The 27,966-nt window shown below is 40.4% G+C and overlaps 1 protein-coding gene across 1 annotated transcript; it reads right to left on the minus strand.

Moving 5' to 3' along the window:
• Positions 1–532: 532 nt before the first annotated feature.
• On the minus strand, positions 533–27,879 carry LOC130928944 (gastrula zinc finger protein XlCGF57.1-like). Its single transcript, XM_057855779.1, has 2 exons — positions 27,493–27,879; positions 533–3,839 (listed from the first exon to the last, which is right to left on the minus strand). Exons 1-2 carry the CDS (start codon positions 27,617–27,619, stop codon positions 2,140–2,142), a joined length of 1,827 nt encoding a protein of 608 aa, XP_057711762.1. The 5' UTR covers positions 27,620–27,879; the 3' UTR covers positions 533–2,139.
• Positions 27,880–27,966: the final 87 nt, after the last annotated feature.

A 27,966-nucleotide genomic window follows, 5' to 3' on the forward strand; every position in this document is an offset into this window, starting at 1 on the left:
CAGTCAATACACATACACACAGTACGCTATGTGCCAACATTTTTATAAATTACTATCACGACAATTGTCCTTGACAAATTGTTATTCCCATTCAATTGATGTTCTCATTCAATGTTCTAGATTGCACACAAACAAAAACCGAAATAAACTGACAAACTATTCAATCAGCATGTTTCCAAACGTAGCAGTTCAAAACTACGTTTCCCATAATGCCTAGCGCGGTTTAGCTTACTGGTAGCTAGCTGAGGCAAAAATCAAACTTTGCTATAAAAGTTTACAATCATCGGCAGTTTAGACTAACCTAAAACTTAACTAGAACTTAAAAATGGCTTGACACAAAGAGAAATTCAATTGAAACACGTGGGAAAAAATCCTAACTTTTAAGTGATGTGTGTTATCAAGCGTAACGGCATTTTTAGGTAAGATATATATATATATATATATATATATATATATATATATATATATACATATATATAATTATTTTGTATTTATTTATTTATTTATTTAAATAAGATCTAAAAGTTTTTTTGAGTGAAAGCAGTGAATTAGTCTTTTTTTTTATTCTAGTTACATCTGAGATGCAATTGTTGGCTGTTTTCAACAATATACATCGAAAATAAAGACATTGATTGACTGAAAATGGTTCAAGATTAGATGAAATGTCTTGTTTTCTCATGTATATTTATAATTGCTCTTCACCTAAAAATATATTTGTTTTATCCGATTAATCGATAGAATTTTCAGTCGATTACTCAATTACTAAAATATTCGATAGCTGCAGCCCTATTTACAACCCCCATTTTAGCGGTGTAAATGACTGCTTTTCCAGCAACTTGTGTCGCCTCGTATGCCACACAAAAGAAGCGGCCAGATCTGCTGCGTCTGTAACGGCGGTACTTCGGTATTGCAAAAAACGCAGTCCTGTCACATTTTCTGAATCTTAGAATCGACTTGGTAACAAAGTATCGGTTTTAGTAACAACCCAGTTTTGAATTTTAATATTAGAATTGTAAGTAGGCTTGTTCTGAACAAAGGGAAGGGGAGGCTAGGACTGAATAAAAACAAGTTGTGTATAATGAATAAAATTTAAGTACAAGCCCTTTAAAATTTGAAGCAGAGTCGAGAGATTTTAAATCGAGTGAAGCCGGAATGATTAAAACCAAAATTTTAATAACCATTGTCCAATTTGTACAAGTACTAGGCCAAAATAAAGAATGAGGAATACGAGATCATAGTCGTACTGTTACTACGGGGAAAAAAAGTCGTCCTGTTACGTAGGGGTAATGTAGCTGAATAAGTAGCCGCGTACTTTCTGAAGCACTTTGCCCCCTCCACTAAAGTTAACAATAATGAAAGCATCCCGTGAAGCTGTGTTTTAGAATCAGTTTTCAAAATAAGGAAATCCGTTACCTTTTAGCTCATCTACATCAAATTTTAATCAATCGAAGGATTTGTACGAATACTTTGTCGGAGCTCCCAGCTAAGGTACGTGTACCTAAAGTATGTAGCCCCTTATTCAGTTACATTACTCCTACGTAATAATCCGACTTTTTCCTTGGAGTAAGAGTAAAATGCCATCATTTTTTCCCCTCCCTCTATTTGTCCCCAATACTCTGTCGTAACAGTCACTGTCAGTCAAGAGTAGTAATAGTACCTTTTTAAATCATAATCGCCCGCCCCAAAAAAATAATTGTGAGCCAATCATAATTTTGCATCTTTATGTAATTATACTATTGATGAATGATTTAGAAATGTTGTAATTTGGGGTCTACTATTTCAAATATTAGCTGTGAAAAGTGTAGTTTCAAAGAGGGCGAGTATTATATAAATAATGCCACTCAACTTGAGAGTTAAATCAGGTAAGCCAATATTTTTGGCAACCGTGTGGATCCACGTCATACAAGGTTTGGACAAATCACATGTTGCTTCATTTGCTGTTTCTGATTGTGTATCATATTGCCTCTGCAAAGCCCTTTGAGACAATTTTGATGTGATCCAGGGCTACACAAATAAAATTGAATTGAATGTAAGGCACCGGTACTGCCCATCTTCAACAGGATTTGAGGAAACTCAACAAACTACAATTGACCTGCGTGCACAATCTAATGAAGGTAGTATGTATGACAAACAAAACAGTCATTGGCCACTGCTTCTCACACCAATACACACGTGTCTCTTAATCCGATCCTTGCGAGCAAATTTTTGACCACAATCTGAGCAGGAAAAAGGTTTTTCACCTGTGTGGGTTCTTGTGTGTACTTTTAAGTGTTGCATTTGAGTGAATCCTTGACCACAAACTGAGCAGGAAAAAAGTTTTTTGCCAGTGTGGGTTCTTGTGTGGACTTTTAAACTACTCATATGACTGAATCCTTGACCACAAACTGAGCAGGAAAAAGGTTTTTCGCCAGTGTGGGTTCTTGAGTGTACTATTAAGGCACTCTTATTACTGAATCCTTGACCACATACTGAGCAGGAAAAAGGGTTTTCGCCAGTGTGGGTTCTTGTGTGGATTTTTAAACTACTCATATGACTGAATCCTTGACCACAAACTGAGCAGGAAAAAGGTTTTTCGCCAGTGTGGGTTCTTGTGTGGACTTTTAAACTACTCATATGACTGAATCCTTGACCACAAACTGAGCAGGAAAAAGGTTTTTCGCCAGTGTGGGTTCTTGAGTGTACTATTAAGGCACTCTTATTGCTGAATCCTTGACCACATACTGAGCAGGAAAAAGGTTTTTCGCCAGTGTGGGTTCTTGTGTGGACTTTTAAACTACACATATGACTGAATCCTTGACCACAAACTGAGCAGGAAAAAGGTTTTTCACCAGTGTGGGTTCTTGTGTGTACTTTTAAGGCACTCTTATAAATGAATTCTTGACCACAAACTGAGCAGGAAAAAGGTTTTTCGCCAGTGTGGGTTCTTGAGTGTACTATTAAGGCACTCTTATTACTGAATCCTTGACCACATACTGAGCAGGAAAAAGGTTTTTCGCCAGTGTGGGTTCTTGTGTGGACTTTTAAACTACTCATATGACTGAATCCTTGACCACAAACTGAGCAGGGAAAAGGTTTTTCACCAGTGTGGGTTCTTGTGTGTCTGTTTAGGTGTCCCTTTCGACTGAATCTTTGACCACAAACTGAGCAGGGAAAAGGTTTTTCACCAGCGTGGGTTCTTGTGTGTCTGTTTAAGTGTCCCTTTCGACTGAATCTTTGACCACAAACTGAGCAGGGAAAAGGTTTTTCACCAGTGTGAGTTCTTGTGTGTATTCGTAAGTTACGCTTTGCAGCGAAACCTCGACCACAAACTGAGCAGGAAAAAGGGTTTTCACCAGTGTGGGTTCTTTTGTGTCTGTTTAAGCTGCTCTTCTGAGTGAATTTTTGACCACAAAATGAGCAGACTAGACGATTTTCACCAGTGTGGCTCTTCATATGCAAATGACAAGTATAGTTATTAGCAAAGGTTTCCACACAGTGAGATTTCTTATGACCATCATCTTTGTAAGGTGAGTGTGACGTGGCACCATTTCCATCTGATGGTGCGATGAAAATGTGTGCTTTCAATCCATCTTTTGAGCTGCTGCTTGGAGGCTCCGTCCCTCTGCTGGGCTCACTCGGACCATACTCGCTATTCAAGGTCTCACCAGCGGACATGGTGAAATCGTCCTCTTTAACGTATGGCAACTCTACCTCCTCCTTTTTGATTGCCAGTTGTACTTCTCTCTTTTGCTGTTGAGGGTGTTCTGGCTCTCCCTGTTTCATTTGCGGGTGCTCAACTTCCTCTTGAATGCCAGGAGACTCAGACCCCTGCCACTCAGGACCAAGATATTTGCTGAAACCTGCAAGACACAAGAAGACAAATGATATATCGTATGGACCGTCTATCCAGCTACTAGGCCGTGAGGTTAGACTGGCTGAGTGAGCGAGAGAGAGAGAAAAGAGTATATGTGCGCGTGCGTACAAGATACATTCTGGGCTGTCATTCCCATGACAATGATGCGCCGATTAGCTGTTAGTCATCGTGCATTGACACGCCCTCATCCTTCAGGCGCAAGCAGCGGCAATTTTATTCATTTATTTCATTATTATTATTCATTAATTTAAAAAAATCAAACAAAAATGTAAGCGGTTACAATTTCAATCAGGAGTTCAGTATTTTTTTCACCAAAAACTTTTTTTTTTACTTCTCCATTTGCTAGAGACTCCATTTTTTTTTCGGGATGATTACTTTTACTTTTGTAATATTATTTTGAAGTAACGCTACTCTTACTTGAGTCAAATTTTTGTCTACTCTACCCTCCTCTGCTGAAAAGGAAGTGACTCAAGAATGTCCCAAAATGAAGTATAAATAATAAAATAAAAAATAAACCCAGGGTTTCCCCTGGGATTTTTTGAAGCTGTGGCAGTGGGCTGCATGACGGATGAGATTTTTTGATGTGACCCCCCCCACACACACACACTTTTCTACCCAAGAAGAACCATAACAAAGATCTATTTGAAATATTTCATTAGCCAGGCTAATGTCGTAGCTCTCAGCTACAGTTGATGTACGTAAAATGCGGAGCTAATTACAGTTACGTTACCCTTCGTAATAATGTGTTTTTTTTTCGTAGCAATAGTACGCCTTACATGTTGTAGTCCTTTTGTTTTTCCTTTTATTTGGCGCTAATTTGGAACGAGATTGATGACAAATTAAAAGTGTTGAAATCCATCTCCAACTTTAAAACGGTGCTAAAAAGCATTCTGATCAATAAATATAAAAATTCCAACATATCGAGGTTATAAATTCTCCTCTTCTAGGGAAGTCTTTCTTTGTGTGTGTGTGTATTTAGTGTTTGTTATTTTTTTGTATGTTGTTGTATGAGGATACTATAATATGCGATAATTCACCCTTTCTGCTCTTATAATTTTTCTTATGATTGTCTTAACCCTTTAAGGTCTGGGCCTATTTAGTCAGATTTTGCATGCCTTTGAAGTTGCCTTTATATTTCAAAGAATTGTTTACGATGGCCTGGTTTGGTCCCTTTTTTTGTGACACCTTGAACTTCATGTCCCAACTGTTGTTTCCTTCACTGACCAATTATAAATCATCATTTTGGGCCCAAAAAGACCAAAAATTCCAAAATCGTTTTGTGAAAATTTTTTAATATTGATGTCCAATTGACAACCAAACATGCGTAACGAACCGTTTTGAAACTTTATAATATTTATTCAACATGTTAGGATGAACATTCAACCAAAAAAATTTAGAATAAATAGTGTTATATTTGACAATTCAACATAAACAACAGGTATAGCCATAGGCGTTTTTTGCTTTTATACATGCTCTAGTCAAAACAGGTTATATACAGCAGACCAAACAGTGAAGAACAGTGAAAAATATATACCATCTAACACAAAAAGTGTTTAGAGGCCATCTCTTTATGAGTTTAGGTATTGCGGCCCATCACCTGATGAAAACTATGTACACACAATCAAGCTTCTTGAACACGCATTTATCTACACAAATTGAGAAGACTGATTGTGGGGGGGGGGGGGGGGGGAAATATAGCATTGGAAAAAAAAGTATTTTCAAAAATATTTACAATAAACAAGTTAAATTTTTTTCAGGCATGCCACTCCGAAAAGCTGTTTCGTCCTGGAATTCCTTGCCTTCCAATAATCTTGCACAGTTGGAAGTGAAACCAAAGACATGTACAAGAGGAGTCCAATAAATTTTTCAAGCTCCTCCACTGTAGTGTCTGTCCACACAAACTTTTTCCCAATCTCTTTTCGGACTCTGCCATACTGGTTTGTGTGTTTGCACATATTCATCATTGTCGATGAGGTGAAGAACAGGTCAAAAAGTTCTTTTGGGGTGTATGCATGGTCATGATTCACCTGAGGTCCTGGTGGTCTCCGGGGTGTGAACCGGCTGCACTGTGGGGCAGTGTCTGTGTCTTGTTCTGTGCTCCATGGCACAGGTGCAGGCTGAGCCAGTGGTGATCGGCTTCTGCCGCGCTGACTTCTCCAGCCTCTCTTCCGCTGACATCTCATCGCTCTTCCGTGATGACCCCTTCTCCCTCGTCCTCTTTCCATTCGGGCAGTGAATGTAGATTTTTCATTGTCACTATAAATGTACATGAAAAAAAAGTCAGTATTTATGAAAATAATAAAGTATAAAATAAAAATATATACAGCAATAAATAATAATGGAAATCTATATGTATGACAATAGAAAGAATACCATAGCAATACCATAGCTGATGAATATGTGCTACATCCCTAATCTTCATATAGAAAGAACACAAATTATAAATTCCTGCCTGGGATACACACAGTGCACATACGACTTTGATCTGATATGCACATTTTATTATTATATACACAAACACACACTTATATTGCATCAAAATTAACTTTGTCTTGCAATATCAAAAGAAACTTTCAAAAGAAACTTTTTCAGCATTTAAAAAAAAAAAGTGAGTTGTCTTACCTCTGCTCGTCAATGGCGTCACCCACGTGTTCAAATCCGTCACTATCTTCACTCGAGGACTCTTTCAAAGAAGACGATGATGACGAATTTAGACCATCCTCTTCCTCAAGTTGATCAAAAAGCACAATTGCTTGCGCTAAATTTAGTTCTCCGTTCATTCTCAAAGTCACACAAAGTCGCTGCTTGATCCAAACGGCCGTCGCTCGACACCTCGCTGCTTCAGAACACTCCTCCCTCTCGTTCGGTGGAACCTCACACGGCAGTTTTATTTATTAAAAAAAAAAAAAAAAAACGCATTTCGTGCTTCCACCGTGACTTCGAAAGTGTTCGTTTGATTTGTGTTTTTTTCATGGAGCTTCCGTTTTGAAAAAGGACAAGAAATGATCGAAATATAGACAGAAACAAATGATCCATGCAGCGTTTTAATGTTTTTTTGAGAGGACAATAAAACGATCAAACTTAAATGACAATATCTCACGTTTTAGTTGGTCGATTGACTTCAAATAATAACGAGAGTAAACCGCAACTTCCGCACTTTAAAACGAGACCAACCCACGGCATGTGGGTGACATAATTAAAACGTGAGGGCGCTTCAAAGACGACGTGCGCTGAGGACGCGCCGGCGCGTCCTTCGACTCTCAAGGGTTAATATACGCAGGCTCCTGGCTATAAGCTTTGAGTAGCTTCTTAAAGAGACCGGACTCACACATGATCCTAGCTCAGCAATATGAGATGATGTACACTTTGTGAATACAAATGTGTGTATGGATAAATTGAAATTAATAGTACTACATTACCACAACAATAATAGTCCTTCTGTGTCTTTTATGATCTTCATATGATGTAAAGCATTTTGAACTGCCTTGTGTTGAATTCGTATATATAAATAAATTTGCCTTGCCTTGCCTTCTGTTAACGGACGCATTTCAAGGAGTAGGGGGAAATTCTAATACCCATGTAAAGAGTTACTAGTTTCAGTGAGAAGGTGAATCGTTTTTTTGTTGTTGTCCGTGAACTACATTTCCACATAAACGAACATCGAGGTACTATTTAGCTTAGCAAGGAGAGGTAAGAGTCATTTTTTGAGTGTCCCAGAGCTTGCGGGAAAAAAAGCGCATTTATCAGGCTTTCATCAGCCATGATTGCGTATCCGTCCGCCGAAAGTCGAATAGCACAGATATAAGTACACCTGCCCTTCTGCTTTGGAGGTGTTGTTGACGTTAGCGCGGCAGCGCTCTTGGGCCCCACCTCTCGGCGCAAATTCATTTAAACTTGCTGTTCCGTCCAAGACGGCCGTCCACCGCTCACTCTCGCCGAAAAGTCTGATCCAAAATACTGTTATGAAAGTGAGCGGTGGATGGAAGGCAAAGTTTGAATGAATTTGCGCCGGGAGACGGGCCAAAATAGAGCCTTGCTCTATTTTCAGGAATTTTCAAGAAAAAAAAATTTCGCCGTGGCACAACATGGTGAGGCTGTCCGACTCCAATACACCCCACCAACACAGTTTCAAAAAATCCTAGGGGAAACCCTGATTTCTGAAACAAGAAAATCCTTGAAATATTTTTTGGACCATGGTGCCGTGATCGGCCAGTCTTTCCTTTGTGCAAAACTTGATGACGGGTACAGTTATCCCTCGCAACGTCACGGTTCACGGATTCAGTGCATTGCGGGGTTTTAAAAAGCTTTCATCAAACAAGTGCAAATACCCGTCCTTTCATATTGAGGCACAAAAAAAACTTTCGCATAGAGATGCGACCGAAAATTCGGCGGCGAAAACTAACGGCCAAAAATAGCTAAAGATGCATTTTCATTTTTTTTGTTCGGAATGTTTAAAGACTGACAGTTTACCATCGAATAGAGTGAAAAAATTTAGGCCTCTTGTGATAACGTCATTAAAGTTCTTACGACATGATAAAAAAATAGTCCTAAATAGCATTATTATGTGAATTAGAATCAGATTTTGAAACAATCAGAAGATATACAAGAATTTGGCAAAGCGCAGATGACGAGAAATTAGTCTTTTAAATTGCCGTTTAGCCACGCCTACCATTAATGGGCTCTAGCGTCCCCAACAGGAGGATTACGTCAGCAGGGTCATTGTTTCATCTGATTTAAAATTCAGCCCCATTGAGGTGGAATTATTCAGAACGAGGAAAATGCAATGAAGAGAGCCGCAAAATGTCATTGTTTAAGTCTCTCTATTCCAATATTTTTACTAGGCGTGTAACAGTACACAAAAATCTCGGTTCGGTACGTACCTCGGTTTTGAGGTCACGGTTCGGTTCATTTTCGGTACAGTAAAAAAAACAAAATGCAAAATATAAATGTGCTAGATTACACACTTTAGTGCTTTCAACAATAGCCTATACAAAGCTAGAATTCTGCTCAAAAATAGAAAATATAATATTCTGAAATGTAGATATTTTGAAAAACAAAATAAAAATAACATTGGCTCAGACTTTTTCTTTTAAAAAAAAAATCTGATGTGCAAAATTGAACAGTTGCAACACTGAACAGTTTCAATTTTCTCATATTAACTTTACGACCATAGCCTCGAAAAGTAAGGGTTATTAGGGCTGTCAAACGATTAAAATTTTTAATTGAGTTAATCACAGCTTAAAAATTAATCGTAATTAATCGCAATTCATCCATCCATCCATTATCTTCCGCTTGTTCCGGGGTCGGGTCGCGGGGGCAGCAGCTTTAACAGGGAAGCCCAGACTTCCCTCTCCCCAGCCACTTCAACCAGCTCCTCCGGCGGGATCCCAAGGCGTTCCCAGGCCAGCAGAGAGACATAGTCTCTCCAGCGTGTCCTGGGTCGTCCCCGGGGCCTCCCGCCGGTGGGACATGCCCGGAACACCTCTCCAGGGAGGCGTCCGGGAGGCATCCGAACCAGATGCCCGAGCCACCTCAGCTGGCTCCTCTCTACGCGGAGGAGTAGCGGCTCGACACCGAGTCCCTCCCGGATGACCGAGCTTCTCACCCTATCTCTAAGGGAGAGCCCGGACACCCTGCGGAGGAAACTCATTTCGGCCGCTTGTATCCGTGATCTTGTTCTTTCGGTCACGACCCAAAGCTCGTGACCATAGGTGAGGGTAGGAACGTAGATCGACTGGTAAATCGAGAGCTTTGCCTTTCGGCTCAGCTCCTTCTTCACCACTACGGACCGGTGCAGAGTCCGCTTTACTGCAGACGCCGCACCGATTCGCCTGTCGATCTCCCGCTCCCTCCTACCGTCACTCGTGAACAAGACCCCAAGATACTTGAACTCCTCCACTTGGGGCAGGATCTCATCCCCGACCCGGAGAGGGCACTCCACCCTTTTCCGACTGAGGACCATGGTCTCGGATTTGGAGGTGCTGATCTTCATCCCAACCGCTTCACACTCAGCTGCGAACCGCTCCAGTGAGAGTTGGAGGTCACGGCTTGATGAAGCCAACAGCACTAAATCATCTGCAAAAAGCAGAGATTCAATGCTGAGGTCACCAAACCGGACCCCCTCAACGCTTCGGCTGCGCCTAGAAATTCTGTCCATAAAAATTATGAACAAAATCGGTGACAAAGGGCAGCCTTGGCGGAGTCCAACCCTCACTGGGAACGAATTCGACTTACTGCCGGCAATGCGGACCAGACTCTGACACCGGTCGTACAGGGACCGAACAGCCCTTACCAAGGGGCTCGGTACCCCGTACTCCCGGAGCACCCTCCACAGGATTCCCCTAGGCACACGGTCGAACGCCTTCTCCAAATCCACAAAACACATGTAGACTGGTTGGGCGAACTCCCATGCACCCTCGAGGACCCTGCTGAGGGTGTAGAGCTGGTCCACTGTTCCACGGCCGGGACAAAAACCACACTGCTCCTCCTGAATCCGAGATTCGACTTCCCGACGGACCCTCCTCTCCAGCACCCCTGAATAGACTTTACCGGGGAGGCTGAGGAGTGTGATTCCTCTATAATTGGAACACACCCTCCGGTCCCCCTTTTTAAAAAGGGGGACCACCACCCCGGTCTGCCAATCCAGAGGCACTGTCCCCGATGTCCACGCGATGTTGTAGAGGCGTGTCAGCCATGACAGCCCTACAACATCCAGAGCCTTTAGGAACTCCGGGCGGATCTCATCCACCCCCGGGGCCTTGCCACCGAGGAGCTTGCCAACAGCCTCAGTGACTTCAACCCCAGAGATCGAAGAGCCCACCTCAGAGTCCCCAGACTCTGCTTCCTCAAAGGAAGGCGTGTCGGTGGAATTGAGGAGGGCTTCGAAGTATTCTCCCCACCGACTCACGACGTCCGGAGTCGAGGTCAGCAGTACACCATCTTCACTATACACAGTGTTAATGGTGCACTGCTTTCCTCTCCTCAGACGCCGGATGGTGGACCAGAATTTCCTCGAAGCCGTCCGGAAGTCGTTTTCCATGGCCTCACCGAACTCCTACCATGTCCAAGTTTTTGCCTCGGCGACTGCCGAGGCCGCAATCCGCTTAGCCAGCCGGTACCCGTCAGCTGCCTCCGGAGTCCCACAGGCCAAAAAGGCCCGATAGGCCTCCTTCTTCAGCTTGACGGCATCCCTTACTGCTGGTGTCCACCAGCGGGTTCGGGGATTGCCGCCACGACAGGCACCAACCACCTTACGGCCACAGCTCTGATCGGCCGCCTCAACAATGGAGGTGCGGAACATGGCCCACTCGGACTCAATGTTCCCCACCTCCCCCGGGACAAGGGAGAAGTTCTGCCGGAGGTGGGTGTTGAAACTCTTTCTGACAGGGGATTCTGCCAGACGTTCCCAGCAGACCCTCACAATACGTTTCGCAATTCAAACCATCTATAAAATATGCCATATTTTTCTGTAAATTATTTTTGGAATGGAAAGATAAGACACAAGACGGATATATACATTCAATATACTGTACATAAGTACTGTATTTGTTGATTATAACAATAAATCCACAAGAAGGCATTAACATTAACATTTGTTCTGTTGAAGACATTTTCTTTTTCTCTGCAAAAACAAACACACAACAGAGCCTTAGAACAGTAACAGAAACAGTATTATTTAGAATGTGTGCAGAGTGTGTGTAGTGTACACATAAATGTGGCCCTCTTCTCTACCCATCCTCCAGCCAGTCGCTGAGGCAAACCAACTTATTTACATTTTCTGAGAGTTGTTCCATCTATATTCTTTTTTTAATTTGAATTCCCCAACCAGACGGCCAAACTGCTTTTCTTCCATGTTTTACACTTAACCGTTACCCACGTGGCTCACTGCACTTCTGAGTGGTGCGACGGCCCTTAGCCGTTTGTTATCTTTTTTGAGACTGTCAGTCAGCTGATCGTCGCGTCCTCCAGCTGGCTGCCTTCCCTCCCAACGTCACGTACTCTGATTGACGCCGGAGGACGTCGCAGCCGCTGATGGGCCACCCGAGGAAGGGTGCCAACTTCAAAAACTAGCCGCTGTTTGTCATGTATCTATTATGCAGCGCTGTGTTTACATTTGCGGCAATAACGACACTTGCTTTACGGCAGTTAAGCAGATACACGGTAATACTACTAGGCCGTTGTTTGAGCTCGCATCCCCGCGTGTGTTGTATTGTGCCTGAGTCTTGTTAACCAAATAAAGGCAGCGCTAAAAAAAGTCATCTGACCGCTCGTCATTTTACAGTCAACACTCTGAGAGCATACGTGCAGCGTACCTCCTCGCCAGCTGTTAGCTCGCCATTCATTCACCTGTGCATTTGATCGCTATTTTGTTACACTACCGCTTTTTCGGTGAGGTATTTTGTGTTCATTCGTTATTGGATCGTTTTTGTTCACCACTGTAAATAAGAGCACCGCAGCAGTAGAGGTAAACTGCTGTTTTCGTTCAACCCGATTTGTTTAGTGTAGAAGCCAGGGTAGTTGCGGTCTTTTTGTTATTTCCTTTTTACGATCAGGGTTTACTTAGCGGGTGGGGTTCAGGTGTAGTTTCATTTTGTTTGTTGTTTTGGCCTGGGCTTACGCTGAAGCCAGCTTCTTCCGCATTTTGTTCATTGCGAGTTAGACTTGTGTGTAAGCCTATCGCAATATGCAATAATTTCATTTATCGCGCGATAAATAAAAATGAAGGCGGTAATTTTTCCGCAGCGATTTATCGCCTCGCGTGCGCGTCGATACGTGCTGCTAAAAGTTCGGATTCCTCGTTACCAACTGCGCTAAATGCATCTTCGTTCCAGGTCTGGCAAAAACTAGCGCCGGAGCCAATCGTTCCCATTATAGCCTATTGTTCAACGTATACCGGCTATTGTTCAACGTATACCGGCCGCGTCAGTGCTCCGGAGTGACTGAGGACCGTCTATGGCGCGCCAGTGTTGTTGACGTGTGGGCGCTCCCGTCAAGAGTGACATATCACGCGGGGCGGCTATTTTTCGGCACAACACCGGATATTTACAACGAAGTCTGCCAAAATGGCTGCTACGAACAACCCCGCTTTGACAACGAACAGCTGAATGAAATTAAGAGCGCTGTGCTTCAAACTCGTCCTGTTTATGAAAGTCGATTGTCATATGCTGGTGTCGTGTAATAATGAGCAGACGTGACTTCAGCGGCGCACACACTAGATATCATGAAATGGCAAACTAGATATGCTACGTTCCATGCCATTGGCTACGTGAGCCCACAGTGATTATGGGACACGTAGTCCATATACAGTGGGGAGAACAAGTATTCGATACACTGCCAATGGGAACTGTACTACATCAATGAATTCTAAACTGTCATGACTGAATGGAAGTTAAGAAGGCCAAATCAATCCATACCAGTGACTATAGATAATGTTGCAAATATTGTTAATTCAGTACGTGACACAGATGGATTGGGACCACAAATAGGATGTCTTGCTCATGTAGTAAACCTAGCTGCTAAGAGAGCTGTAGCAATCAACAGTGTGTCCTGCCTCACTTTACAAACAGTAAAGAGTGTTCTCAGCACTTTTATACAACATTTTTTCAGATCAGTAAGAAGCAAGCACATAAATACTATGCACTAAAATGCATGTTTTTATGATGGCAATTTCATTTTTGTCCATTAGCAAAACAAAAAAACAAACAAAAAAAGTGTTATTTTTTTTACACAGAGCATTAAATGTATTGAATCGGATCAAAAATTGTGTCCCCCGTATCAAAAATTGTACCGAACTGTGACTTAACTGTATCGTTGCATCCCTATGGAACACCATTGCAGAAACTATGACGGGAAAAGCTTTCATTTGCCTAAATGCTTAAGTTATTAAGTAGGGCTGTCAAAATTATCATTATAATTGTGTCTTATCTTTCCATTCCAACAATAATTTAGAGAAAAATATGGCATATTTTATAGATGGTTTGAATTGCAATTAATTGTGATTAATTTTTAAGCTTTAATTAGCTCGATTAAAAATTTTAATCGTTTGACAGCCCTATTATTAAGTGCAATTTTTTTAAAAACACATTTTATTTATTCTGTGTTTCTGTGCGGTATCAATATTCTTGTTTTTGACTTAAGAGGCATGGTCTATTGTTTTTAGTTGTGATTTCTGAAAAAGTATTTTTGAATTTAAGAGTAAATATTTATCAAATTTAAATGGGTGTAATTGATCTATTAATATATACTGTATTCGCACTGTGTTATTGTAAATTGGTTTTTAAAAACACTGGGGGGGGGGCGCAATAATATTGCAATAATTTATGAATAATTATCGCACACTAAAATTTGTTAACGCGACAGGCCTACTTGTGTGAATAAATTTGTGTCCACTTGCAACTTGTGTGTGGGGCTCGTTTTATGTTGCGCCCTTAGGGAGCCGTCCGTGGGATTAACAGTGGGATTATGGTATGCATGAGCGGGCATTTTGCGTTTGCGTTAAATGCGTCAGATATTTTAATGTGATTAATTCAAAAAATTAATTACCCCCCGTTAACTCGCTAAATTTGACAGTATTTTACATTACGTCAGTAACTCGTTCGGTACGCCTCCGTTCCGAACCGACCACCACGTACCGAAACGGTTTAATACAAATACATGTACCGTTACACCCTTAATTTTTACAGAATATTCTTTTTATCAACGTATTTTATATAAATGGTATGGTTGTGACAAAAAAATAGCCTGGTACTAAATGGAATATGAAATATTAAAAATGCATTTATTCAGTACCACATGGCAAAATTACTCCATAATGGTAAAAAATGTCCACTTCTTGCACCTCCCAAACTATATTTTATGGCACCAGAGTTAAGTCCAGCTTTTGTCATTTCCCTGCCCCGGCTGCAGAGAGCGTAAATAAACCAGGAGGCGTGACAGCTAGCAGACATGCTAACCCAAACAGAGTGATTTTTCAAAGTCTTATTCTCGGCTTTTGAAGCGAAAAATCACACAAAACTACCCAGGAATATGTCACACGGGGGTGGGGTTGTCGATTGTCTTCGCTGATCAGCAAACCACCCGGCGGCAAGCAAGTTACAGCTCATCAGACTCGTTCCCGTGCGGGGGCAGGAGGAAAGTTGATTTGCCAGGGAAGCAGCTGGAGAATGACCGCCAGACAAACCGGCCGACGCCGGAGGAGCGCACAGCTGCCACATGGTCAACACGAATATGGCGTAAAATAATGCTTTACTACACGGTGAAGACGTAAACAGTGAGTGAGCGGCATGTAGTTGTTGTGCAGCTAACATGGCAGGATGTGTCTGAGAAGAACTTTTCTACATGTTCGTCCATGATCAAACGTTAGTAAATAGTCCTTTATGTAAAGAAAGTTTGTAGTGTTTACTCTGTAATCGCTGTATTCGTGGCCATTCTTAACACGAAGTTGCAATTTCTGATGGGGTGGAAAATTTGACAGAATACCGGGCACACGAAGAGGGCAATAAGCAGAGTATCGCACTCTCCCGCGGGCACGCGAAGGACCGAGGGGTGTGTGCGACAAGCCGCTGGTCGTCGGCCGAGTGGCATTCTCGGTGGACAATCAGCCACAAAATGCAAGCCACCTTCGTATTAATGTGTGTGCCATGATCCCAGTATTTGGCATAATACAAAATACATTGTTTACTCACTTCAAGTCCAAGTCCAATGATCCCAAAAGTAGTAGGGCTTGTTTTGGCCAATATGCGCGGTAAATGGGGACCTTTTGAAATTAAAAAAGGCTCACACGCCTCTGGTGCAGCAACAATTTTCTGCAGCACATTTGGGTTGCGTGATGCGAAAAATAAATTAATCTGCAAAATCAGCTGAATCCGCAGTCCATCTGCATGCTATAAAGCAGGGGTCAGCAACCCTGGTCCTCGAGTGCCACTATCCAGCTTGTTTTCCATGCCTCCCTCCTTTAACACACCTGGATCAAATAATCATGATCGTTATCAGGCTCCTGCAGAGCTTGCTGATGAGCTGATCATTTGATTCAGGTGTGTCAAAGGAGGGAGAGATGGAAAACAAGCTGGATAGTGGCACTCGAGGACCAGGGTTGCTGACCCCTGCTATAAAGCAATGCTGTATTGTGAGATGCTGACCCGGGTGACGTCACATTCGCATTCCTCCTCAAAACAGGAAGATCTTCATTTTTATGGTGCGGGTAGGCATGTGCCGGTATGAGATTTTCACGGTACGATAACCGTGAGCAAAAATACCGCGGTTTCACGGTATCACGGTATTGCAATTATAGCTCCAAAATTTTGAGATGTATGGGGGGGGGGGGGGGAAATCCATTGAACAGGATTTTTTCAAAACATATTTGCAAATTGGAACATGAATATATTGTTAAAATAAATAATCAATAAAAAAATATTTTAAATAAAATTAAACTAAATATAACTTATAGACTATACTCACAGCCACAGCTCAAGTTGCTCAATATTAGAGTAAGAACAAAATAATTGCTATAAAAAGTAAAAACACTTATAAATAAAATTAAAAATATATACTATATGACTTTTTTTTGAGGGGGGAAGCTCAAGTGAAGTTTCGCCATTTTCAGCCACTGTGTCAACTCTAGTCTACATGATGCCATGCCTTTGTGTTAAAAAGAAAAAAGAATTCATAAGTTAATAAGTTAGTTAAAAATGTATAAGTTAGTTTTATAAATTAGTTAAAATGTAAATATTGTTGAGGAAAGGTTTTATCTAAAAAAAAAAAAAAAAAAAAAAAAAAAAAAAAAAAAGTGAGACCACCTCCTCTCTCAATTAGCGATCTTTGACGCGATTCTTTTTCTTTCCCCCCTGCATTCAAGCTTTTCTCTCACTCAGCGGCTGTGAGACATAAAAGAAGCTGCTCTCCCAGTTTAACCTAGGCTAACATTCGTCTTTGTAAGTTTTAGTTAGTTTGTATATTGAATTTGAAAGGAAAATGTGTGTTTTGTTTTTGGCGAAAAAAATTGCGGTTTTGAAACCTTGACATTTTCATACCAATTGAAGGAATCTGACCTTTTAGCCAGCCTTTAACCTTTTCGCTAGCGCATTTCCAACGATCCGGGCCGGCAGAAATCCGACAACCCAGCCAAAAGGCCAAACTCCGCGCGTTCATCTTAGTCTTAACTCCTTGTACAGACTCCATTTTAAAAGCTTGGAAAAGGCTTCAAAACGCAGGTTGACAATTTAGTCGGCAACAATCATACAGCACACAGAGACCCAGGCAGGAGGGCTGGATCCAGAGTCACCATATCACAAAAGATTCCCGAGAAAAATCACCACGATTAATAAAACATTTATCTTTTAAAGGCTCTGGTGAGGCAGGCTGCGGTCTGGAAGAAGGGTGCATTTGGGCGTTGTTTCTGGATTGGACAGAATTCGGGCAGTACTGTTGTCAGAGCAACGAGAGTTAAGGATTTGGCCATCCTCAGCGCCACGTGAGTGTAGTTTTTTTTTAATTTCTCGGGATCTTTCGTATCAGATGTTCCTTGTGGCAAGACAAGATGTCCCGCCATTTGTTCTGGACGGTCCAGAAGAGCTGATTGCAGGATTTGGTGGTGCAGACATGGGCTTGTCTATCACCTGCTTGTCAGCGTCAATCTTGCTCAGTCAGCTGCATGACGCGTGCGTTGGACTTCCATGGTCAGAAGGAGTCCTCTATCTTTCTGTCCTTTTTTGCCCATTCTACTGGCGCTGCCAGTTCTAATCATTCCAAGTCCAACTGTTCATAATATCAGATATATTCCTCTTGTTTTTCTAAACTCTGATATTAATGTAATTTATTTTATATTGGGTGTTTTAGAGTAATATAATCATTTACACAGCAAATACGAGAAAAGATACTATTCCCTGATTGATTATATTAAGTGTGTTAGAACAATGCAAACAGTCAAACGGTAAATACGTGAAAAGATACTATTCCCTTCCCACGGTATACCTTGAAACCAGTAAATGGCACATGTCTACCTGTGACGTGTTACCACCTAGTGGTTGGTTTTGCTGTGCTGAGTAACAGAGAAAAAGATGTTGGAGCAGTGTTCCATTGTCCCCGAAAGTGCTAAACAAACACACAAACAAAAAACTCAAGACTTAAAGTGGTCCTCTACCTTAAATACATGTAGGCTCTAATAAACCACAATTGTTCTCTTGTACTAAAATATATTGTTGGAAACACATACATTGTTAAATCAATGGCAATATTTTATAATATTTGGTACACATTTTGACCGATAGTTGCCGCCATGTTTTGCGGGCTCGCAAATGGGATCTTTCCAAATGGGTAGCGTATACAACAATTGCGTATTGCTGCTTAAACTCGCGAATTAAAATGCCACAATGTGCTGCTTTTGGATGCAATTTCCCGTCAAATTTAAACAAGGGGAGTGACGTGAGTGGTCAAGGTGGAATTATTATTTTTTGTGAATAAATGTGCATAAGTGGAAGCTTCTCCCCTTTTTGGTCCCTGTACGCACGCATCCTACCTACCACGCATTACAACTGGCGCAGGAACATTTTTCCTGGATCCTTAGTCAAGTAAGGGATCCGTTAAGTGTCGCAATATGCAATAATTCTATTTATCACACGATAAATAAAAATGAAGGCGGTAATTTTTCCGCTGCGATTTATCGCCTCGTGCTGTTAAAAGTTCGGCTTCCTTGTTATCAACTACGCAAAATGCATCTTCGTTCCAGGTCCGGCAAAAAATAGCTCCGGAGCCAATCGTTCCCATTATATCATATTGTTCAACGTATACCGGCCGCGTCAGTGCTCCGGATTGCCTGCGGACCATCTCCGGCGTGCCGGTGTTGTTGACGTGTGGGCGCTCCTGTCAGGGTTGACATATCATGCGGGGCGGCTATTTTTCGGCACAACACCGGATATTTACAACGAAGTCCGCCAAAACATTGTTACGGACTAGGCTGCTACGAACAACCTCGCTTTGACAACGGACAGCTTCAAGGACAAGATGAACATCTAGTGGCAAATTAAGAGCCCTTTTCTTCAAACTCGTCCTGTTAATGAAAGTCAATTGTCATATGCTGGTGTTGTGCAGTAATGAGCAGACGTGACTTCTGCTGCATTTGCTTACTTTTTTTAATGCGCGCACACACTAGATATCATGAAATACCAAACTAGATGTGCTACGTCCCATGCCATTGGCTACGTGAGCCCAGAGTGATGATGGGACACGTAGTCCATATACTACATCGATTAATTATAAACCGCCATGACTGAATGGAAGTTAAGAAGGCCAAATCAATCCATACCAGTGACTATAGATAATAGTGCTGCAACGATTAATCGATTAACTCGAGTAATCGATTCGAATTAAATTTGGCTGCTTCGAGTATTCGTTTAATCTCAGTGGTGTTGTAATGGTTTATTTTGAAAGTGTTTGCATTTAGTTTTATTGATTTGGGTGGATACACTGCCCTCTTTGCCTGGTATACCAGACTCACCGCTGTTCCAGCGATTGAGTCTGGCGACCGTCCGGCGGATCAAATTCCGGAGTAAACCACAGCAAACAGACAGGGGAGTGGACCAATCAGCGACGAGCAGACGTGACGTTGTTAAAGCGACAAGTAATTAGCGTGAGCGGAGAATGGAGACGTTTATTCAACATGGCTAGCGCGAGCCATGTTGACTGTTGTCAATGACTAAAAAAAAGTCTCTCGGTAAATTGGGAGACGGGAATGTAAATGTAGTGTGTTGAAGGTGTGTCGTAAAATGCGGATCGGATTTTAAGGAAACCGGGGCAAAAACTGCAATGGATTATGTAAATCGGTGCGGACCGGACTTTTAAAAAAAACTGGATCGGAAGTCTGGATCTGAATTTTTCCGTGTTGGCCGATCCGATACCGATTTTTTGCCCATACAGGCGTCCGATCCGATATTTCTAATATGAATGGTGGTCTGTTTTGGTGTCCAGGGTTTTCGTTCCACCGACAAACGTACGAATTCCCGATGCGGTTGTGGTGGTTTGGCGCACACGAGGTGCATTTTGATTTGTAGTGCAGTGCGTCGTAAAAATTCTATGCGTCATCTTTGTTATGGATTTAAAAAACAAAAACAAAAACAAAAAAAAAAACGTCACGAATATAATTTAGGTTGCACTGAGATGTTCTTGAAAATTAAGACCACGGTGAAAAAATTCCAAACTTACAACAGCCAATTTAATACTTTTAATAGCTTTAATAATGGAAAACTAAGTTCGCTTTTTTAATACTTTTATTAACCCGCGGGTACCATGTGTCAACTATTCAGTGTAAATGTGTACACATTGTACTTGCATTTTTTTGGGCATTTTTAAGTCAAGAAAATGTTTTGTCAATTTCTTTTTATTTAATCAAAATGTGCACTTTTATTTGGTCAAAAGAAAACCACCTTTGACCTGCCTTGTACTTGACCGACATTAATAAACGGACCCATGCTTGTATGAAATAAACAATTGTGGACCTTCAATATTTGCATTTGAGGACCCCTGGCCTACTATCAAAATGACTAGGTTGGCTACAATTACATAATACGCTTTCATGATTACCGTACTTTCCTCACTATAAGGCGCACCTAAAAGCCTTCAATTTTCTCAAAAGCCGAATGTGTGCCGTATAATCTAATGCGCTATAATCTTATAGTATATGGATGAATATTGGTTAATCAAGCCATGACATTCCATTTAGCTCAGCTCCATCTTGTGGATGTACAACGCAACGCCAACTACTACTACTACTGCACTTTATAATTTGCCGCAAATTTTATATAAGTTTTAAAATGGGCCATTCATTGAAGATACGCCTTGTACTCTGATGACCCTTGTAGTGTGGAAAATACGGTAATTATTTTCCGTGCAGTGTATCCTACTGCAAATGACGCATTACGCGACTACGCTGTTGTACGATACCGCTCAAGTTTAACTTCATTACAATATTAATGAATTAGAAGAATGTTTGTGTCATGTCTTTCCTCCGACAGAAACGATATTAAACAAACAAATATATTTTTCCCTTTCCCATCTTCAAGCATTTTTGAAAAAGCTCCAGGGAGGCACTAGGTATGGAGATAGAATAATGCCAAAAGAAGTGAGGTTGTAAAATGAAAATTATACCTGTAAAATGACCAATTTTAACTAAAAAACACTTGTATTTCCAAAATTTGCGTTGTGAAATAAACATGAAAAAAACACAATGTAAAAAATAAATTCTACAAGTGTTTTTTTTTCAATTACAAGTGATTTTTTTGTTCTACAGGTGTTTTTTCATCACTTCGGGTTAAAAATTACCAATTACAAGTGCACAAGTTTTGTCACATTCTTGTCGAGTTTTATGGGCCAAAAAAGATACTCGTAACCTAGTTTTAAAATAAAAACATACCTGTACATTTGACTAATTTTAACTTGTATAACAAAAAAAAAAACTTGTATTTCCAAATTTTGCGTTGTGAAATAAACATGAAAAAAACAATATAAAAAAAATTCTACAAGTGTTTTTTTTTTCCATTTACAAGTGATTTTTTTTGTTCTACAGGTGTTTTTTCTTTGCTTACAACCTCGCGAGTTTTGTCTCCCCCTTGTCGCGTTTTCAGAGACAAAAGTCACTTGTAACCAAAGATGAAAAAATCTACTTGTACATCGAAATAATCTGTTGTAAAAAACAAACACAAAAATATCATTCCAAGTCGTGGTCAAAAGAAGACGTTACGAACACAATCTAGTGAATAGTTTTTCGGGTGTTTTTTCTTTAATGATCTAAAAGTGTTTTCTGAGCATGTACAACTAAATTTCGGGGTAAGCATGTGAGCCAAAATTCTGACCAATCAGAACGGCTATTGTTCAGGAGGAGGGCGGGACACACCATTGCCGACCTGCTGGCTTCTGCTTGCTCTTCCATATGACGGCAGATGATAGAAATGGCGAAACACCTTAGGTAAGGAGTTGAAGGGGGATATTGAATGTGTTGTTTTCAACCTATCAAGCTGACTCCGCAAAATAGTGAACATAACATGTTTTCTCGTCAAACCGTGCGAAGGGAATGTGTTATTCTCAACCTATCAAGCTGACTCCGCAAAATAGTGAACATAACATGTTTTCTCGTCAAACCGTGCGAAGGGAATGTGTTATTCTCAACCTTATCAAGCTGCAAGGTACAGCCTGACCGCAAAATCAAAAAGGGAGTAAGGATTCTCGAAGGCCGTAGGCCGTGCGAAACGTCTAAGGGAGATCCAAACATTCGAACGGGAGGAGAAGTTACGAGGCGCGGTACTTGCTATAAAGAAGCGACGGCGACAAGTACAATCAGAGTCTGCTGAGAGTTCACGCGCACGTACGTCCAGTTTTGGTGTTTCCTTGCTCGCTTTACCGAGGACGCCCGGCTCTCCGTCCTTCCAGCACACGGTAATGAGATTTATGTTATTGCATGTAGTCTATGAGCTGAAATACAATTGTTGCTTGCTTGCTTGTACACTTTATACTGTGGGTTAAATAAAATGTGCCGCTTGTTTAACGCAGTGAAGTGTTATTGTTTGCTGTCCATGTAAGTCGCCGACGATCCGCGATCCTGAGGTTAATAATAAGTCATAGCAATTGATTATGAGTTGTGACTATTATATTATTTGATACTGTAATTGATTATAAGCAGTGTCTACTCAAAGAATGCTTGTCTGATTGGATATAACAGACAAATTAACTCGTTGTAGCCTGGTGATTGGGTATCAGCCTCGCTACTATTCATTTTCATTGATACTGTGATTGATCATAAGCAGTATCAGAATTGTTCAAAACAGTTTACTTTGTTTTCTCTTGGGTGTCATGGACTAAAAGGATTTTCCAAGCAAATGTAATCCCAATTTCAATATCAGTTGATTTTGCATTTAAAGAAGGGCACGAAAATCGATGTCGAGCCAGTTAGCCACGGTTAGCTATGTTGCCTTTGCATGGCCACGGACAGCAACTTGGTAAGGTCCTGGGTGACACGTACGCGATGGATGGGAAGAAGTTGGAAAAACATTTGATAGAAAGTAGCTAACGACGGCGCGTACCGTAACTAGCTGAGCTTTTTCATACACAGGTGTTCTACTGTTCTTCTGCATTCATTAAACATTGCCTGGCAAGTGTATTAGTTTGCTACTCAATAATGCAACTAAAGCATTGTTAAGCATTGTTAGCTAATGTAATCCCTATTTAAATATCAGTTGATTTTGCATTTAAAATAAGGCACGAACATCGATGGCGAGCCAATTACCTACGGTTAGCAATGTTGACTTCGAGTGTTGAGTTGATACGGTGTTACACGCATAGGAAGAACTCGAAAGACATGACAGGAAAAACGGCAATTAACGACGGCGCGTACCGTCGCCCGTGTGATAGATTCCAGAAAACTAGAGATATTATCGTTTTAATTTGATAGTATATATACAATTTTTTTTTTGTGCATGAGTTAACAGTACAGGGCATTAACGCTGTTGGAACGGGGCGTCATTTCTTTATATACGGCAAGTCGGAATTGGCTAATTTGGTTTTATTTTTTTGGCTTAAAATGGTAATATAATAGATCATTGTGGAATCATATTTCATATAGATGGCGTTGTGCTGAGAAAGTATAGCAAGTAAGACACGCAGGGCATGGTAGATTTTTACATGGTAGAGATTGTAATATGTATATAAGTATTCAAAAATATAAACGTCCAAGAAAATCCTCAGTTAGTACTTTGATCTTACAAATGTAATGCTTTATGTTACATATGCAACCATTTTGTTTTACTTTACATTTGGCAATCAGCTATTGCAAATTAAAATATTCTGAATTACAATACCTTGTTATACAGATGATTACCAAAACAACCATTGTATATATCATGTTGGGATAGTTTCATTTAAAGAAGAATATTTTTTTCCCATATATTGCCATAGACTTCACCATCTCATAGTGAAGTCTGTGATATTGCCTAGGTATGTGATCGGGATTCAAAATCAGGTGAACTCACACTTGGGTGCAAAAATATGCGATTGAGACATCTCTAATTGTAACCTTGCAATTGAAAACTTACCTTAAAATAGTTTCAATTTATATAATTTGTTCATTACCTTCGCAGATCCTCAAGACACATTGGAACAATTGGTGAAATTCTCAGTTGGCTGGGAGATTCCATTGGAAGACATGCAAGTGGAGATAGTTGAAGCAGAGCATCCCACATCTTCAACTCGCCTCCCTTGCCTACGATTGCCAAGTCACTACACTACTCAACTTGAGGACTTTAAACAGAGTTGGAAGTATTGCAGTGCATCAGTAGATTATCTATTTTGTAATTATAGCGTATTGTTTTTGTATAACTGAGTATTAAAGCTAAACAAAAGAGGGAAAAAATGCGACTACAAGATTTAAGTCGTAGTATTAGTACAAGAAAAAAAGTCATAACATTAGAAGAATAAAGTCATGTATTGCAATATTAAGAGGATAATTTTGTGGTCCTATTTTTTAAAAATTTGTTTGACCTGTCGTACTAGACCAGGGGTGCCCAAGTCCAGTCCTCGAGAGCCCCTATCCAGCTCGTTTTCCCATGTCTCCCTCCTTTAACACACCAAAATCAAATGATCAGCTCATCTGCAAGCTCTACAGGAGCCTGATAACAGTCCTGATTATTTGAGTCAGGTGTGTTGGAAGGAGACATGGAAAACAAGCTGGATAGGGGCTCTCGAGGACTGGACTTGGGCACCCCTGTACCAGACTGCTTTTGCTAGGGTGATTATCTTCTTCAAATGTTTGACAATGGTAAAACAGTAAATTTGTTACATGTTCCCTGTTCAATATGGAGGTCCAAAGCCACCAAAATTAAAAATTTTACCTTGATGCATTTCCATATATTTCATCTTTGAATCTTATGTTTCAATCATTCTCGTTTTCATATGCACTTTTATTTTTCCTTCATTTTTAATTTTTGCAGCTTTGGTCCTCCATAGTACAAATGTTCCAAGAATTGCTAATGAAAAATGTTGGTGAAATAAAATTTTCAAAAGGTACGTCATGTTTCCCCCAATTTAAAGGGCATTTAATGAAATTATACATATTCAATGTACATGCATTACAGTGTCATAAAAAATGTCTGCACCAAGATTACTTGATGTTAGTGGGTCCAAAGCAGCAGCCAATCCAGCATGTTCTGCAGTCGTGAATTGGCATTCAATATGTGGTATGAAACTTCCAGAGTTTGGCTCACTTGTTTTCCCAGTCAATCCGGAATCTGTAGATCCTGTTAAAATATAATGCACTAATTTGAGCAATAACACGAGGTAATACTGTATATGAGCTTTGTGACATGGTTAAGTTGCAAGCAAAGTGCCAAAGACAGCCATGACAAAATTCAGTGCATAATCATGACAGTCATACAGTTCATACACGAAAGTTTAATATTTACCAAGGAAATTATTCTTTGTCAATGATTTATTTTGCTTTAGTTGCATTATTGAGTAGCAAACTAATACACTTGCCAGGCAATGTTTAATGAATGCAGAAGAACAGTAGAACACCTGTGTATGAAAAAGCTCAGCTAGTTACGGTACGCGCCGTCGTTAGCTACTTTCTATCAAATGTTTTTCCAACTTCTTCCCATCCATCGCGTACGTGTCACCCAGGACCTTACCAAGTTGCTGTCCGTGGCCATGCAAAGGCAACATAGCTAACCGTGGCTAACTGGCTCGACATCGATTTTCGTGCCCTTCTTTAAATGCAAAATCAACTGATATTGAAATTGGGATTACATTTGCTTGAAAAATCCTTTTAGTACATGACACCCAAGAGAAAACAAAGTAAACTCCTTACCTAAGGTGTTTCGCCATTTCTATCATCTGCCGTCATATGGAAGAGCAAGCAGAAGCCAGCAGGTCGGCAATGGTGTGTCCCGCCCTCCTCCTGAACAATAGCCGTTCTGATTGGTCAGAATTTTGGCTCACACGCTTACCCCGAAATTTAGTTGTACATGCTCAGAAAACACTTGTAGATCATTAAAGAAAAAACACCCGAAAAACTATTCACTAGATTGTGTTCTTAACGTCTTCTTTTGACCACGACTTGGAATGATATTTTTGTGTTTGTTTTTTACAACACATTATTTCGATGTACAAGTAGATTTTTTCATCTTTGGTTACAAGTGACTTTTGTCTCTGAAAACGCGACAAGGGGGAGACAAAACTCGCGAGGTTGTAAGCAAAGAAAAAACACCTGTAGAACAAAAAATAATCACTTGTAAATGGAAAAAAAACACTTGTAGAATTTTTTTTATATTGTGTTTTTTTCATGTTTATTTCACAACGCAAAATTTGGAAATACAAGTTGTTTTTTTTGTTATACAAGTTAAAATTAGTCAAATGTACAGGTATGTTTTTATTTTAAAACTAGGTTACGAGTATCTTTTTTGGCCCATAAAACTCGACAAGAATGTGAGAAAACTTGTGCACTTGTAATTGGTAATTTTTAACCCGTAGTGATGAAAAAACACCTGTAGAACAAAAAAATCACTTGTAATTGGAAAAAAAACACTTGTAGAATTTATTTTTTACATTGTGTTTTTTTCATGTTTATTTCACAACGCAAATTTTGGAAACACAAGTTGTTTTTTTTGTTTTACAAGTTAAAATTAGTCATTTTACAGGTATGTTTTGATTTTAAAACTAGGTTACGAGTATCTTTTTTGGCTCATAAAACTCGACAAGAATGTGACAAAACTTGTGCACTTGTAATTGGTAATTTTTAACCCGTAGCTAAGAAAAAACACCCGAAGAACAAAAAAATCACTTGTAATTGGAAAAAAAACACTTGTAGAATTTATTTTTAACATTGTGTTTTTTTCATGTTTATTTCACAACCCAAATTTTGGAAATACAAGTGTTTTTTAGTTAAAATTGGTCATTTTACAAGTATGTTTTTATTTTAAAACTAGGTTACGAGTATCTTTTTTGGCTCATAAAACTCGACAAGAATGTGACAAAACTTGTGCACTTGTAATTGCTAATTTTTAACCCGTAGTGAAGAAAAACAACCTGTAGAACAAAAAAAATCACTTGTAATTGGAAAAGAAACACTTGTAGAATTTATTTTTTACATTGTGTTTTTTTCATGTTTATTACACAACGCAAAATTTGGAAATACAAGTGTTTTTTAGTTAAAATTGGTCATATTACAGGTATAATTTTCATTTTACAACCTCACTTCTTTTGGCACTATTCTATCTCCATAATAGGGCAGCCCTAAAGAGCCGCATGCGTCTCTGGAGCCACGGGTTGCTGAACCCCGGGTTCAGTAAACCTGTCCCAAATTCTTGGAATATATTATTGTTGACGTATTTAGGTTATATTTTCTCATTAAAATTGGTTACATTTTACACGATAAAACTGAGTGCATATTGCTATCTTAATTTTATTGAGCATATTCTATAGGTTATTTTTTTACGGTGTACCCAAATTTCCCTACGGAAATCAATAAAGGATGATCTTTAAGAATAAAAACTATAGACGCCCAATTCATTTAAACAGGGAGGCCTGGGTGAATGCTCCTCGTTCAATTCAAATTCAACACCACGGGGACAATAAATGAATATTATTTCCCGAATCGGTGAACCAACCTGATAGTCTGCGAAGAACAACTTTGACTTGCATTTTGCAGGCAGCCGATAGTTGATGTTGACGCTGATCTTTTGCGCCAAAAAGTTCCGCCTCGAACTTTGTGGCTGGCGTCCTTCTTGCGCTCATTTTGCACACTATAGGAGGCTCCAACTTGATGTTCAAGCGTCGAACCACGTTGTTCTGTTCGCAAGCTAAGCTATGCTAAGATAACTAGGCTGCGAAGCTTCAACGTGCACAAAAACACTTGAAGATGGACGGACCAAATCTTTCGATCTTTTTCCAGTCAAGTAGATCTGGAACTCCTGCCTCGCGTACTTAGTGGGTAAACTCCGCACAAAAAGCTGCTTGTTGCACCGGTAACTCCGTGTTGAGACGAGAGTGCGGCGCGCCTGTGCATGCAGAATAGATGTCGACGTGGCAAGCTCCGTGCGTAGCTCCGCTACTGCGCATGCGCCACACACATCCTGTCGGCA

This window comes from Corythoichthys intestinalis, chromosome 13, assembly GCF_030265065.1.
Source record: "Corythoichthys intestinalis isolate RoL2023-P3 chromosome 13, ASM3026506v1, whole genome shotgun sequence".
Lineage (NCBI taxonomy): Eukaryota > Metazoa > Chordata > Actinopteri > Syngnathiformes > Syngnathidae > Corythoichthys > Corythoichthys intestinalis.